Genomic DNA, 14,967 nt, shown 5'->3' on the forward strand with positions numbered 1-14,967 from the left:
AGTTCTGCTCCAGGTCAAGGCTTTGGGATCCAGACTCAGCTTGCCGGGCCTGGCGGGGGTTTTGGGGCGCCGACAGCGGGTACAACTGGGTTCGGAGCACCTACTCCTTCGCCGTTCGGCCAAGCTAAGACTGGAGCTACTTCTTCACCATTCGGTCGGGCTAAGACTACTGGAGCATCTCCGTTCTCTTGTGGCCAACAAAGCCAGCGTCCTGGTCTCTTCGGGCCCCAGTCAGGTTCTTTTGGGGACACGGGAATCGGCCAGAGCACTTTTGGAACCCCGGGGGCACAGGTGGTGGGTTCTTTAAACAGCCATTTTCTGGTGGTGCCCAGCAAGGTGGTGATGTCTCGCGGCCTGTCACTTTCAGCTTTGGTCTGCAGGACCAGCAGCAAGCGGGAGAATTGATGTCCCCTGTTGGAGCTCAGAAACCAGCAACTAGCGGAATATCCACAACGTTTCAATTTGGGGCGGATGCACCGCCCGGGCCAAATACGAGCAACAGTCCTAGCCTCTTTGACCGGAAACCTACTATATTCCCTGGGTCCTCAAGCACAAGTCAACCATCGTCCACTGGAGGATTATTCAGCAAGGCGGGTGGAAGTGCCCAGATGGGCCAGCAGGCAACGCAGTTGCCAAGCACGAAGGGCTCGCTCGGTGAGACTCGACAAGCCCCATGGTCGCTTGGCAAGCAGAACCAAGCTGGTGGAGAGACCGGTCCGGTTGGTGCTGGGGGTTTCGGAAGGTCCGGTTTAGCATCTGGCACTTCTATGGCAGTTCAACAACCACAGCAAGCCACGGTTCTGGCAACGTCACAGCCGCATCTGACTACTAGGATCGACGATGTTACGGCCTATGGGGCACCGTGGCTATTCCCAAGCGCACAGGGAAGCCTGGAGATCCAAGATCCAGGTCCGATGGCAGTCCGACTGTCCGGCGAGGGCAAACCTAGGAGTAGGTCCATGTCACCTGGATTCAAGTATGGCCACCATAGGTTCGCCTCTGCCAGAACATCTCCTAATTTTCCTGGCATTGGGTTATCGTCGGGGTCAGATATGCCGGTCAGCCAGATCGAGAGTCGACCCAAAAGCTCCTACTCGCTGCTTCCCCCAAGTACTAGACGTCGGCCGATAAAGGGCGCCTCAACGAGTGGATTCAGCCAACACACCACTCTTGAAGAAACAGCGTCGCCTAATACTACAACAGAGAGTTGGAAAACTGGCGACCGCACGCTCTCTGAGATCTCCCGAGAGCCGAAGAAGCTTGACATAAAAAAGGGACCATCAAGAAACCTCTTTTTGGTTCCAACTAAGCATAAGGCTTGGGGGAAGGATATCAAGACCACGCCGTTGATCGCCAGAGTGGGCCGTGACGACGCTCAACTTCAAACACCCGCCTCTAATGTAGAGAGTAGAGCAAAGAACCGGTCTGTGGATACTTGTGACGAAGGTGCGAGCGGCCACATCAGTCAGCATAGCCCGACCATTCGGCCGAAAGACGACGAGAGCTTGGATCAAAGCAGAGCGATCACATCTCAGCAGCCAATCCCCATCGGGGGATACTGGATGCGACCTACTAAGGAAGAAATTCTGGCTATGGACAAAAGCCAACGCATAAAGGTGACAGGTTTGACTATTGGGCGCAAGAATATTGGCTTCATTCGTTTCAAACTCCCAGTCGATCTCACAGACATTGACCTTGACGATCTGCTCGGTGGTCTCGTCATACTTGAAAGTCGATCAGCCACGGTATACCCCGCTTCTGCTGTGAACAAGCCTCCTATTGGGAAGGGCTTGAATGTTCCCGCGTTGATATCATTGGAACATTCATGGCCACGAAGGGGGATGGGGAGGAGTCAGCAAGAGGCAGAGACGGGGGAGCAAGTGACGAGGCATATAGAACGTCTGAAGAACGTTGAGGGAACCCGGTTTGAAAGCTACAGCGAGGAACATGGCGTCTGGACTTTTTCGGTGGACCACTTCTCGACTTACAATGAATTCATGTATGAGGACAAGGAATAAACTCTAGCGCTCACTTGATAGGAGTGTTGGAAACCACATCATATTACTCAGGCCGGTCTGACACACGGGCTGTAGTAACTACGGTATCAGACTTGGATGAAACAGATCGTGAGGAACATTCCGTCACAGCTGACGAATACGATCCTATTCAAGGAAGGATAAAAGAGGCCAACTTCAGTCATTCATTGAGTGAAAAAAGAAGAAGCTTCAATTTAATCTCTTCTGGCTACAACCAATGTTGCACGCTCTCAACCTTCGAGAAGGAGAATTCAGTAACGCTAACTTAGTAAGTTGAAACATCAATATTTATAGCAGCATGTTACATGGGCACAGAATAACCGCCAAATTCAGCGAGACCGCTCCCTAATGGACCTTATGGTTTGTCTAACCACTATTTGGTTAGAAGGGCCCATAATGAAGAGTGAGGTGCGGAGGATGAACCCGAAAACCGGCCATAGGCGGTGGCTGTCTCAGCCATTCCACTTAAGACGTGATACTTATCAACAGCCTGATTAAAAAGTTGCCCTCCATCAGTAGAAAGTCCCCCCTTGTGGCTGAACTGTGGCCAACTACTCCGACTCCGCTTTGCGCACCTAAATATCGTGTCATGCAGAGAACGCGACCTAGCTTATCCGACCCGTGTTAATGCATCACTCATCACTATCACAACCTCTTGATTTGGCGTTTTCATAAGAATATCGCCATTGAAGCTATTCAATATTGCCATCGCCATCGCCGAAATCATCATGCCCTAAGGCGCGTTCCATACTGTTGATCAATCGAGGCATCCGGTCTAACTATTGACTAAGGAATTCCACTCCGCGATAGCTTCAAATGGATGCACTACACTGACGGGCTCTGTGGATTAAAGTCCACCCACTCTGTTGGGACGGCCAGTGGAGCGGATGGATTGATTTGCAATCCTGATGGGTGCGGATCTTCCTCGATTCTCGGAAGTCCCACTCGAGTATTGGATCTGCGACGCACAGCTTGCGCCGGTGACTGAAAATTTGTCCCAGGGCTGGCTCCGGAGATGTGTTGTACATGAGATGACTTTTGTAACTTATAACTGGAACATTAATGTCACGAGTGGAGGTCACCTTTCTCGAAGCCATGTACGCCAGCATATCCGGACCAAAGGAACAAACCCCCCGGTGCTCGCTAGAATCTTCTTCATGTCTGTCATATTATTAAGACGACCTGCATCCTCCTCCGCTCAAGTATTCTAGGTAAGCCCAGCGAAATCGCTGTGAACTCCAAAATGCAGTAAAGCCAGTTTATCAGCAGAGACGCCCTTAACATGGACAATTTGGAGAGGGAAAGAACAGATGAAAAGAAGATTACGCAGCTCAAGCCAAAGACAAAGAACATGAGGGCTTGTATTAGGTTTGTCTTACAGAGATGGGACAGTCGTCATCGTAATTGTTCATCAATATCATAATCGTGAAAGCTGGAATTGCGCGATGCCATGACTGCTCAGTCCATATAGAAATCTCCCTTGAGAATTCTCTCCTGGAAGGTATCGGGCTTCTGACGTTCCTGCTGCTTAGGTCTCTCAATCGCAGCCTGTGATGGAGGCTGGGGCAGGTCGGAGACGGATGTGGCTCGATCGTGGATGGAGCTCCTGCGAGGAGGGGAGCCAGAGGTAAGGGAGAAGGAGGGTCGAGCCCCAGTAACGGCACTCTCGGCGCGAGACCTAAGCTGCTCGGACCAGTTGAAACCTTGCTGGTCTTGGTGAGATGGATAGCTCTCAAAAGGGGCTCTTGGGATTTTGGTGTTGCTTGCCTGTGAAAGAGAAGAAACGGGAAGGGTGAAGCTGGCGCGGCGTCCAGCTGCTGACAGAGCGGCCGAGATACTGGATTCCTGCGACGGCGCACCCACGCGCGACGAGTTCTGTCCACTCTGCATCGGGTGAGAGAAGGTAGAAGAGGTTGGAGTAACACGGATTCCGGCGCTGCCGCTGGGGCGGACGGGTCGCATGGTGGAGCCGTCGAGGCTCATCCGCCGGGCGAAGGGCGTACTGGGAGCGGTTCTAGCAGTGCCAAAGTCATCGTCCTCGATGGCGTTCTCGTCCATGGACTCGGAGTTATTGGAATTGGTTGAGACACTGCCTCGGCGGATATTGAAGGGCTGGGCGCTAGTGGGAGAGGTACCAGAAAGGCCCAGGGTGGTGACGGAGGGACGTCGGCGGTTGCTGTCTAGAGGCGAGTTGACCTGGCTGGGGAAGCCGGAGCCGTTGGGTCCAGAGTTGTCCCTCTGGAAGAGATTTGTGAGGGCAGCCTGGGAGATGGAACCTCGCCGATCGCGGGCATGCAACTCGGAGTTGTTGGAAGTGCTATCGGCAGACATTGTGGAGAAATAATTGACTACCGAGATGTTGAGAGCAGTGGTGCGAGAGTGGTTCGACACACGCAAACCCAATGTGGCACGTATGTCTTGGATGGAAGTAGTGTCGAGAGAAGTTGTGGGCTGAGGGATGACGGAATTGTGTGAAGAAAAAGGGAATTGATTTAAGTGAAAGAAGTTTGATCGAGGGAAAGGGCGAGAAAGGTCGGTGCCGGCAATAGCGGTGGCGACAGGGGTAACAGTGACAGTGATAGTGGCAGTGGCGACAATGGTAATGACACGGCACCGAGCAAATCCCACCACCTGGATCCATGGCAATGATAGTGACGTTCATGGTGACAGTGATTGTGACGGTGATAGGGGCTTTGAAAGGAGTGGCCTATTCGGACTAGGCCATCTTGGCCGGTACGTTGTTTTTGGATTCAAAACTTTTTGTACCCTACTGTAACATCTGGATGGTGCTGTGAAGTGCGCTAAGTTGGTAGGAGCCAACGTTCCAAATTTTTTTTTTAGAGCATATGCCGTATAGCGACGCTAAGCCAGTAGCCCCTTCATTCCAACATAAATGCCCAAGAAAACAATTCAAACAGCTTCCAAACTAACTCAACCTCCGGGGCTCTCCTAGGCTTCTCAGACATGGCCGAAAAGACGTATGTCCGGTCATATCGATGACAAGTGTGGACGGTCCGTGGCTAAGGACGTGCGGCCCATCTCGACCGTTATTCTCGACGATCGGATCAGTGTTGTAATGAGCATGTTGAGTTGATTAGAAGATAAAGAGACTAGCGCTAACCAGCGGAAGCTATTGACAAGATGACATCCACATCCCAGCCACCAATGGATCGAAATAGTCATTGATCCGTTAAACCACGGATCTCAACACAAAGAACGGGCAAGTACAAGATGTCCGCAACTTCCTTGACCCAGCTGCTCAAGAACGGTACCGCGTCATGCCGTACCAACGAGGCCACCTATCCACAGACCCGCCAGAACTGGGAAGATACTGTTGACTCTGTCCATCGCAGGGTGTTTTGGTTTGAACAACTACGCCGTTACTCTTTCTGTTAGCGACGGCTGCCTGAAGACCTTGTTCGCTGAGCTTCCTAGGCTCCGCATTATTCTTTTGGAAGACGTCGACGTTGTCAAGTCAAAGTCGCCCGAGGGCATGCCCTCTCTGTCTACACTTCTCGACAGAGTTCCGCCGTCAAGCAAGTCAAGCTGGCTTCCCCTAACTTGACTTGCTCGATTCCTCACGAGCCCCAACTTATTTAAACTTGACATGCTTGATTCAACTTTACAACTTGACCTAGTGTGATAGTAAGAGGCGTTCGATGATGTCTCCAATTCCCTCGCTAAAATAGGAGAAAGCTGCGGCACCAGTGGTGTCCCCTCCCGGGCACCAGAGAAGGATTTGACCGTAACTCTTGAGGATTCTCATCCCGCAGATCCGATGAGATCTTCGGACACTCCGATTAAGAACATGTCCGTCATCATCTCGAAGGCAGTCTCAGACTGCGAACGCGTAGCCCAGGAGATGCAAAGGGAAAGGTTCAACCGCGTCATAGAAAAGAAGATTGCTGCTGGTCGCCAGAGAGTCAAAATAGAGGAGCAGAGGGAGTCCGAGCTATCGGAAGAGGTGAAGAAGACGACGAACGAGGTAGCTGCGTTACAACGCGTTATCAAAGTAGCGGAGGGGCGATTGGAGCTCGAGAACGAGGAATCTCGTTCCTATCTTGAACATTTTTATACTAGCATGTAGTGTTCTGGCTGAAGATTATTCGACCGCTGTTATGGTTGCATAAAACAAATATTTTTTTTTGTGAGCACGGCCAGTTCCTGTCAGACAGTACGTGTATTCGGTCCATTGGTTGAATCAGTGTATTCCTGTTGTGTTCGTGTTCTCGATAAGTGTCTGCCCCTGAAGGACCTGCTTTTAATCTTAAGATCGTTGACCCACACGTGACACCCCACATATTCAACAGTTCCTTCGTCTGATGTTGGCGGGCATCGTTGTCAATGGTTAATCTATATAGTACCAGATGGATAGGAATATGAATACTCCTTCCGCTCTTAGGAGTAACCGTGTTACACGTTACGAAAAGTTTGCACCATTAAAGTCCACTCCCATTAACTAGGTTGGTAAGGTTGTTTATCCTAACTTACCGCCGACATTCCAGGTAGACGAGTACATGATCGGCGAAACCGGTCTCAGATCTTCATTTGCTTGTTGTCAAGACGCTTCTCCTAACACTCAACCAAGGTCGATAAATCCATGGGCTACCATCTAAACATCTCAATCACCCATTGATGGCACTCAATGCCGCGACGATATCAGCATGTGGACCTACATACTGTGCGGCAATATTTGTCGGCGAGTGAGAGCCGAGACGGGAGAAAACGCCAAGGGCAAAATATCAGACAGAGAGAATTCTCTGGACGCCGAACCGATCATTGGAAACCGACGGAGTAAGGATGCAAGCGACGAAATTATCCCCTTAATTGTGCGAAGCCTCCCTAATGTAACTTGCCCCAGTGTTACTGCGCTAGCAGGGACCTGGTTATATCGCCGCGATAGCGTCTTATCCGTTATAACCTTACGCGTAGTCGACTTAGGGTGTTATTAAAGATCAGTGCTGATCGGTATCTCCTAAGTGCGTGTAAACCTCCGCAAAGTAACTTGTTGGAGAAGTGGCATGCATGATGATGTTACACAGGCAGCCACCTCAAGGGAAGATGTCACCCCATGATACCTTAATTGTCAGAACAGCGTTACAGACCTGCTGCAGGATCAGCAGATCTAGTATCTTGGCCTCGCCTCTTCAGATATAGAGACGAGGAGGGAGAACGAAGAACAAGAAGGAGACAACACATCTACAGATCAGTCACAGACATGATCATCATCCTAAAACAATCATTCTCACTTCTCCATCTTCTGACCATCTGTCCCCATCATTATACGAACACGCGTGTCTGGCACCTATATAGAGCTTATAGTGCTGTTATGGGGGACCAAGCTGTAACAGGGCAGCTACATGTTATTAGCTCCTCTACTCACAGTAGCTATTATCTCCTCTTAGAAACTACCATTCTCATAAGTATTAAGCACTTTGCCAAGAAGTGATTGGGAACTTATAGGTATTCTAAAAATAATTCGTATGTAGTTTTAGCAGCAAATACCTTGTGGCATATTTGGGTTCTTACATACCTACGGTCGTGATAATAGAGGTCATGTGGGGCGAGGTACGTAGCGGAACTTTTCAACATTCGATGGGATAGTTTATGCACGATCACATGATGGCATATGGTTTACCTATTAGTTTAAGTTACCGATGAGGTTGACCTCGTTCCAATTCTATGTGACAAGGTCCCACGCTAGTCCTGATGGTGTGAACGAGGCAATGAGGTGAGGTCATGACGGTAAATTGACGTGACACCAGGAAGCGCCCCTCCTTCATACATACCCCGCATCACCGCTTAGCTTTGAGCATCATCAATATGTAATACATGATGGCGTCTGTTACGAAAAATGGTGCTGAATTACGAGGGCTTCATTTGCTCATTTTAACCGTTCTTCACGAAGGTGAAGCTCGGTTCCAACTTTCGCTCATTGCTTGTACCCGTGCTCTTCTTACAGTGCTGCCACTGAGGGCCTGCAAAATGAATGTAAACGCACATAAAACCCACACGGGGGTTGGTCCCATTCCAACCGTCGTCCGTACGTTCGGGGTATGACTGTTAACTTGGAACTGTCCGTGCTAATCAGACTTAGCCACATCAACCACTTACCAAGTCGTCGGCCATGGCGGACTGCGTGCTCTCTGGGTCGTCTTCGGGATTATGGTCATCGCGTCCGCTATCTTCGCTCTACGGTCCTCTAACATTATCATCTCCCGCCGATTGTACCATGTTATTACTACCTTGACCACCATTATTTCCGCTCTTTCATACTTCGCCATGGCATCAGGCCATGCCACGGCCTTCAACTGCCAAACGATAAGAGAAGGTCATAAGCATGTACCTGATATCCGTCGCCATGTTTGTCGCGAGGTATTTTGGGCTCGTTTTGTTGATTGGAGCTTGTCAATTCCCCTCTTGTTGCTGGAGCTCTGCCTTCTCGCTGGGATTGATGGCGCTCGCACTTTAATGGCTATTGTGGCTGTTCTTGTTATGGTCTTGTCGGGGCTCTTTGCGGCCTTCGGCCGTGATAATACCGCGCAGACATGGGGGTGGTTCGCGATTGCATGCGTTTCTTATATGTTTGTCATCTGGTATGTCGCAGTTCATGGTTCTAAGACGGTGGACGCCAAGGGTGCCAAGGTCACCAAGCTTTTTAGTTCCATGGCCACCTTTATTCTGATCCTCTGGACGATTTACCCAATGTAGGTGCTCTATTTCTAGTTTATAACTGGCTGATTTGACCTGTCACTAGTGTCTGGGGTATCGCAGACGGCGCAAAGAAGATATCTGTGGACTCGGCAATTATCGCCTACGCCGTTCTAGATGTATTGACGAAACCAGTCTTCGGCGCTTGGCTCCTTATAGCCCATCACCAGATTCCGGAGATCAATTTCGAAGTAGGAGGGTATTGGTCAGAGGGTTTGAGTTCCGAGCGAATAATTCGAATTGGCGATAATGAAGAGGCTCCCCTTCGGCAACCTTCTCCTTTGCCTGTTCAGCCAACTCGCCGGCAGCCTCCTCACCAGGAGCCATCGACTTAAGGATCCCGGTGCCAGGAGCCTTCGACACTGCTTCTTCGTCACCAGCAGCCTCACCACTAGGAACCTCCTCGCCAGGAGTCTTAGAGTTGGGGGCCTCGGAATTGGGAATCTCGCTTTCGGGAATCTCCGACTTGGGGGATTATGCTGAGGGGCATCCTCGAGCACCCTTGGTACGTTTTGCTCGTCGACCTTCTCGTCGGCCTTGGAAGTGATGTCTTCGGGCTTCTACTCCATCACGTCCTCAGGCTGCTATTTTGCCAAGCCTTGTGGTTTTTCCTCTTCAGGTTGGATTTGGCGGCACCTTTCGCCTTGGAGGTCTCGTCCTTTGCCTCTTCAAAAGGGGGAGGGGTTTAAGCTTGTCCTGCATCTCGGCCGCCTCCTTGTTGCCTGTGGGCACATCGTGGGCCTCGAGACTAATACCAATGCCCCCCTGGTCCTCGGTGCCGATCTCGGGCATCTCGTTCTGTACTTCCTCGGCTTGCTTGGGGGTTTGGGGTGTCTCGGCCGACTTGCCTCCTATACCCAGACCGCTGGTCACGGCGCCAACGGTGGACTTACCTGTGTCATCGGCAGCGCCAACAGTCGACAGCCCCAGTAAGCCCACCAACGGCGCCCTTTAGGCTGCTAAGGCTTAGGCCGCCAGACTTCTTCTTCACTGGCTGGGTTGTGTATTCGCTACGCTCCTCATCGTGCGAATCGTGTTCTTCCGACTGTCCTTCTTGCTTCTCGTCGCCCTGCTTCTCCTGCCCTACTGGCAAGGTCTCGCCCAGGACATCACCGGTAGAGCCCACAACATCACCCGCTGTTAACGGTGTCATGTACAAGGTTCTTGAGGCTGTCAGTGTCTGCGGTCTTGCCCACGATGTTGCCGTTGTCATCTAGGACATCTCCAGCATCGTTCACGACGCCAACGGCGCTCCGGGGAACTGACTAAAGATCGACTGTAATGGGGACGATAAGCGCCAAGCTCGGTTGTAGGACTATGAACGCACCAGGATTCTGCTGCTGTAGCAAAACAGTGTCTTTTGTCGTGCCTTTGACCTGGCCTTCGGGGATGGAGGTAGGTTCCCCAGTTTCCGACATCGTTTCAAGTGCTTCAGGATCATGGCATTGTTGTGTTATCTGGGGATTTTCGCGGTATCGTTGTGTTAGTTCCAAATTGCTACTGTCTCTGTTGCCGCTGCATAGGCTAGCCAGGCATACCTAGAGGCGACGGCAGGGAAGTTCTCGAAATGTATGTAAGCTGATCGAGCCGAGTCGACGGACGAAAGAATAAACGCAATGGGATTGGTCCCGCAATAAAAGCGCCTTTTTCCCTCTTCGTCCATGTGTCCCTTCAAAATCGAAGTCCGGATGAAAACCAAACCATAGTCACGGTGGGTAGGCAATGCATGCAAGGTTAATGACCACCTTCGCATATGACACATCGCTTCTTGCAAAGACATAGAGCGAGGTTATGCGCGTTGACTCTTGATGTCGCGAACTGACGTAGGGGAAGGGAAGGTGCATGCTGCCGTAGCCCTGCAGTGGCCTTGTTGCTCCCGTCGCTCAGCCTCTCAGCGCAATGTTGTTTTTGGACTTGCGAAGCACCAACGTCCGTTATATCTGGCCCTTTCAAAGCCCTGGAAGACCCCGTTCTTCACTTTATAAACCCTTTTTAATGTGAACCACAAAAAATTACCACAACATTAGGGACCCTGTTCCCAACCGCAGCCATAGTTCTGGAAGTGACGAAGACCCTGAATCAGGAAGAGGCTGCAGAGCTCTGCGAATCTTTTCCCCACCATATAGCGACTTGACAAGGCGGAGCCGTCAGAACTCACCCTTCTCAACATTACCTAAAGTCGCGGCACGCATTACTAGGGTGGGCCAGCTTCAAGACCGGGTTTGGTGATTAAGACGTGATTGGTCCGTGCCCGAAGCCTCAACTGAAAAACTCGGGCCCCTTCCTTCTGAGCTCGGATGAGATTTCGCTTCCTCGTTATCGTCATCCACCTACATCATTATCGCGGGGTATCAACGCGCTGTCACCGCTCAATAGTATCCTTTGACTAGTGAGAAAGGGCCGAGCTGCTCGATTTAGGTTGTATCAAAGCTTCGCTGAAGAGCCTTAGTCTGGACGCTGAAGCTCCGGCGGAGCTAAGCCGGCGCAACAAGAAAGGACTGCTTTCAGGTCCATGGTTAAACATGAACATCTAGATGCTGTCACATGATTAACGCTCTTAGCCTTACCTACATGTTACCATCGGAGACGGCAAGCCGGGAGGGTACCCATGGGTATTACTCATCAGTTGATCATGGGAGGTTAGGGTTTCATCGATCAGCTGGGTAGCTTCTATCAAACCTGAGACTTTAGCCCGACGCCGCAGGATACCGCTTAGCAATGGAGTCAAAACATAGCCAGAGATGCTACAGGTCAACCGTCCCTACTGCACGCAACCAATGATATCCGTGTTGTGAGGGGACCTATTATTTTGCACACATGACAGGGGGCCTTTTCTTCAACAGGAGAGGCAAACCGGTCGCGGTTTGCGCAAAAGAGCCTTGAGGAACGAAGATGGCTATGGCGGGTTTCAAGGTGCTTTTATTTACAGCATTTATTGCCAAGAGCCTGCTAAGAAGATTTTCATAAGTGTTATTCGCAAGCTTGCGTGGGGCGGTCTTTGGTGGCTTACATGATGAATGTATCTAGGGTATCCTGGCGGCATAATGCCCTGCATCGTCATAATAAAAGTAAAGACGGCATGATTACCTTATTCTTAGATAAATGCAGATGCAACTGTATTGCACCTGCGCCGGAACACTGCTGAGACAAAACGCCTTCTGCAACAGTTATGGAACGTTGGTGCTACACATACACAAGAGGATGCGTACAATGGAGAAAAGGCATAAAGGGGGTAGTGTTATTGGGATCGCCTCATGTGACGACCACACTGCAGAATAGGCTTCCCCGCCTCGGACGGCTGACTGAGGGGTTCTTCCCTCCTGCAATTGCCTCACGGGAGTCAATTTCTCGCCTCTGCAAGTAGCTCGTCATCTCTTCCGCAGTCAAGACTCGATTTTCCCCCCACCTTCCCTCTGTATATAGAACCACTGCAATATACAGACACTTGCCTCCCTACAGGGGAGCGCGGACGTGGCCCTCTCTGACGCTACGGTCTAACGTGTTTACGTATAAGACCGCAGTGACAGGTGACCCGTTGCAGCCAAACCATACACACTCTGTCCCCCTTGACTGCGTGAGGTCACCAATGAAAGGCAGAAATAAGGCAGACAGCAAGAACAACCCGACATCGTGCACCCCTTAACCATCATCTTCGTGATCTATATCATTTGGCCGCATTTTCCCTCCGTTTTATCCAATAGGTAGCGCCGGCTGTGGGCGGCTGGGAAAGCACTGAGTCTGAAATGTATTTCAAGGCCTCTACGGCGTCTCATCGTCGCGTCACTGAATTGCCCGTTCCCGATATTTGTCATGATCCCTAATAAGCCTCTTCAACATCTCCCTCGCATTAGCCTCTGCCTCTCTCAGCTTGGCCTGCAACTCCTCCCCTTCCAGCCGCCGGGCAAGTACCACGGCGCAATGCTCCCTACAAGCGTCTCAAGCCAGCAATTGCGGTTCCATACATCTGGGTCGAACCCCCGTACCGGTGTCGCGACCCCCTTCTCGTGGAGGCGCGCCAGGTATGCCTCGTAAAATTCGCGCGGCCACTCCCCACTATTGTTGACGACGTCGTTCAGGAACTCGTCGACGGGCGGGAAGAAGCCCGCAAACTCAAAGTCGACGAGGCCGGTGATGCGGGGCGGCTGGCCCGAGACGAGGACGTTGCGCGGAGAGAGGTCGTAGTGTGTCAGAACGAACTCGCCGGAGGGGATGCCGTCGCCGTCGGTAAGCTCGAGGTGTGGGAGCTGCTCGGATATGAAAGCACGGAGAGTCTCTGCGAGGGATCTATTTGGGGCGTAGGTATTAGAGGTTTCGAGCTCTCGTAGCTTATCCGTCAGCCTAAGCCGGTAGTACTCGTTTGCAGTGGTGATAGGATCGTTGACCTTAATGCCCTCTTGGATGATATCACGGATGGTTAGAGCTGTGCCATCTACTACGGGCACATATTGCTCTCCGAGTTTTCTAGGTGGGAGACGAATGTTTCCGCAGCGCTTTTGAGGAGGAATATTTCGCCTCAAGCGCACGATAATATCACCGAGCTGCTTGGCTAGATCTGTGAGAATCGCGTCGCTCAGGTCGGCGGTTGGCATTGGGCTTCTAGGAACGTATGACATTAATATCCACCCGCCATGCTCAGGCTTTTCCACGCTGGGCGGCATATCAAGGGAATATGTCCTTGTCTGACATGAGGTCGCACAAGTCGCGACACGTCCATCCTCGGACCAGGCCAGGGCACGCGGCGACGGGATATCAGGGCAGTATCTCTGGAGAAGTTGAAAGCAGGACACTTCGTTTTGAACCTTATTTGCCCCAAAGAAGCGGCCGTTGACCTTTAAGACGACTTGCTCTGGCTGCGACAGGGTGCCTGGTAGTAACAAGGCCTTGCTCGCAGAATGTTTTAGCTTGAGGAAGTAGATACGATTATTGAAGGACTTTCCAGGTGGAACCTGCGTGATCGATACCAGGTTATAGTCTGGGAGCCCAAAGGAAACAATGGCTTTAATTTCCTGATGGAGCAAGCGAACACCTGCGGTAGGATGATGGGAAGGCGTCGGTGGTCGGCCGTGGTCAAGCTCTTCAATGTCCATTTTGCAAGCTCGTGTCAATATTGAAGGTTGGTAATTTATAGCTTCCGCTGCTATTCAGTCAGTATCCCTCTCCTCAGCTTATATCTGCCCCCGCTACTTTGATAATGTTCCGTGCTGATCGATATCTAGGAAAAGTGGGACGGGGCCGGCCGGAGTGACTCATACGGCGTGGGGGGTATCAATGAACTGATGGTGGCGGCCCGGCAATCTGCGTTGCCGACTCCATCCTGCTTACTCTGTGCCCATCAAGGCTCACCTACATGGTTGCGGGGCTGGCTGAGTTTAGAGCGGCAGGGAGGGAACGGCATGCCAGGCACGGTATCGCCGGCTCGCAATTTCTCTAAGGACGCATCACGCATGAATGCTAATAGAGACAAAGGTGCCAATGGGATTGGGTCCTCCCACTCGTCCGATCGTTACATCAACGGACCGTCACAGATGGACTGGCAGGAAAAGTATCTGCTGATTGTCAACGAGGTCAGCATGCTCGCCGCGCGGACGTTGTACATGGTGAACTAGCAGCTGTGCAGGCTCCGAGGATCTACAAAGGACTTTGGAGGCATCCCCATCGTCTTCTTCTGCGGCGACTTCCACCAGTTCCGCCCCTTGCAGGAGAGGTCGATCCTGCTTCCCAGCGCAGCCGTCGCGTGGGAACAAGATAATTTATTCAGGGCGAAGCAGAGCATCAGCTATACAGCTTTGGAAGTCATCATCGACAAGGCATTTCCAGGATACCGGGTCTCGGCCGATACCATACTCCACTTCGGGTCACCGGCAGGGACCCTCTTAGCCTCTGAAACGATGGCAGAGTTCCACTTCGTCGGCATGCCGCCCGGGACGATCTTGCTGACGCCGATGAGCATCAGGATAGAGTGACAGCAAAAACGGCCGTGGCAGCAGCACGACATCACCCCAAAGGGTTTACCGTGTACGCCAGCATTTGCATGCACCGACTACAAGGTGCAAGGGACACTGAACCGGGTGGCGTTGGAGCTGCGCGGGACCAGGACGACAAACATCGATGGTAAGGTGGTGCCCAGCCAATGTGACCCATACAGTCTATACGTGCAGCTGTCGCGCTGTCCATCGCTAGACGGGATCATGCTGGTGTCGAAAGCTCGAGAGAGGGACCT

The 14,967-nt window shown here is 51.6% G+C and overlaps 3 protein-coding genes across 3 annotated transcripts; 1 reads left to right on the forward strand and 2 right to left on the reverse strand.

Annotated features, from left to right (window-relative positions):
* Positions 1-3,494: 3,494 nt before the first annotated feature.
* NCS54_01463800 (Hypothetical protein) lies at positions 3,495-4,367 on the reverse strand (the record flags this gene model as incomplete). Its single annotated transcript, XM_053159776.1, has 1 exon — positions 3,495-4,367. The coding sequence occupies one exon, from the start codon at positions 4,365-4,367 to the stop codon at positions 3,495-3,497; it is 873 nt and encodes a 290-aa protein (XP_053015751.1).
* Positions 4,368-8,021: 3,654 nt separating this feature from the next.
* NCS54_01463900 (Hypothetical protein) lies at positions 8,022-8,747 on the forward strand (the record flags this gene model as incomplete). Its single annotated transcript, XM_053159777.1, has 2 exons — positions 8,022-8,079; positions 8,134-8,747. The coding sequence occupies 2 exons, from the start codon at positions 8,022-8,024 to the stop codon at positions 8,745-8,747; spliced, it is 672 nt and encodes a 223-aa protein (XP_053015752.1).
* A 3,863-nt stretch (positions 8,748-12,610) lies between these two features.
* Positions 12,611-13,834, reverse strand: NCS54_01464000 (APH domain-containing protein; the record flags this gene model as incomplete). The annotated part of the gene is made up of 1 exon (XM_053159778.1): positions 12,611-13,834. The coding sequence occupies one exon, from the start codon at positions 13,832-13,834 to the stop codon at positions 12,611-12,613; it is 1,224 nt and encodes a 407-aa protein (XP_053015753.1).
* Between the last annotated feature and the right edge of the window lie 1,133 nt (positions 13,835-14,967).

The sequence above is a fragment of the Fusarium falciforme genome, chromosome 13 (genome assembly GCF_026873545.1).
Source record: "Fusarium falciforme chromosome 13, complete sequence".
Lineage (NCBI taxonomy): Eukaryota > Fungi > Ascomycota > Sordariomycetes > Hypocreales > Nectriaceae > Fusarium > Fusarium falciforme.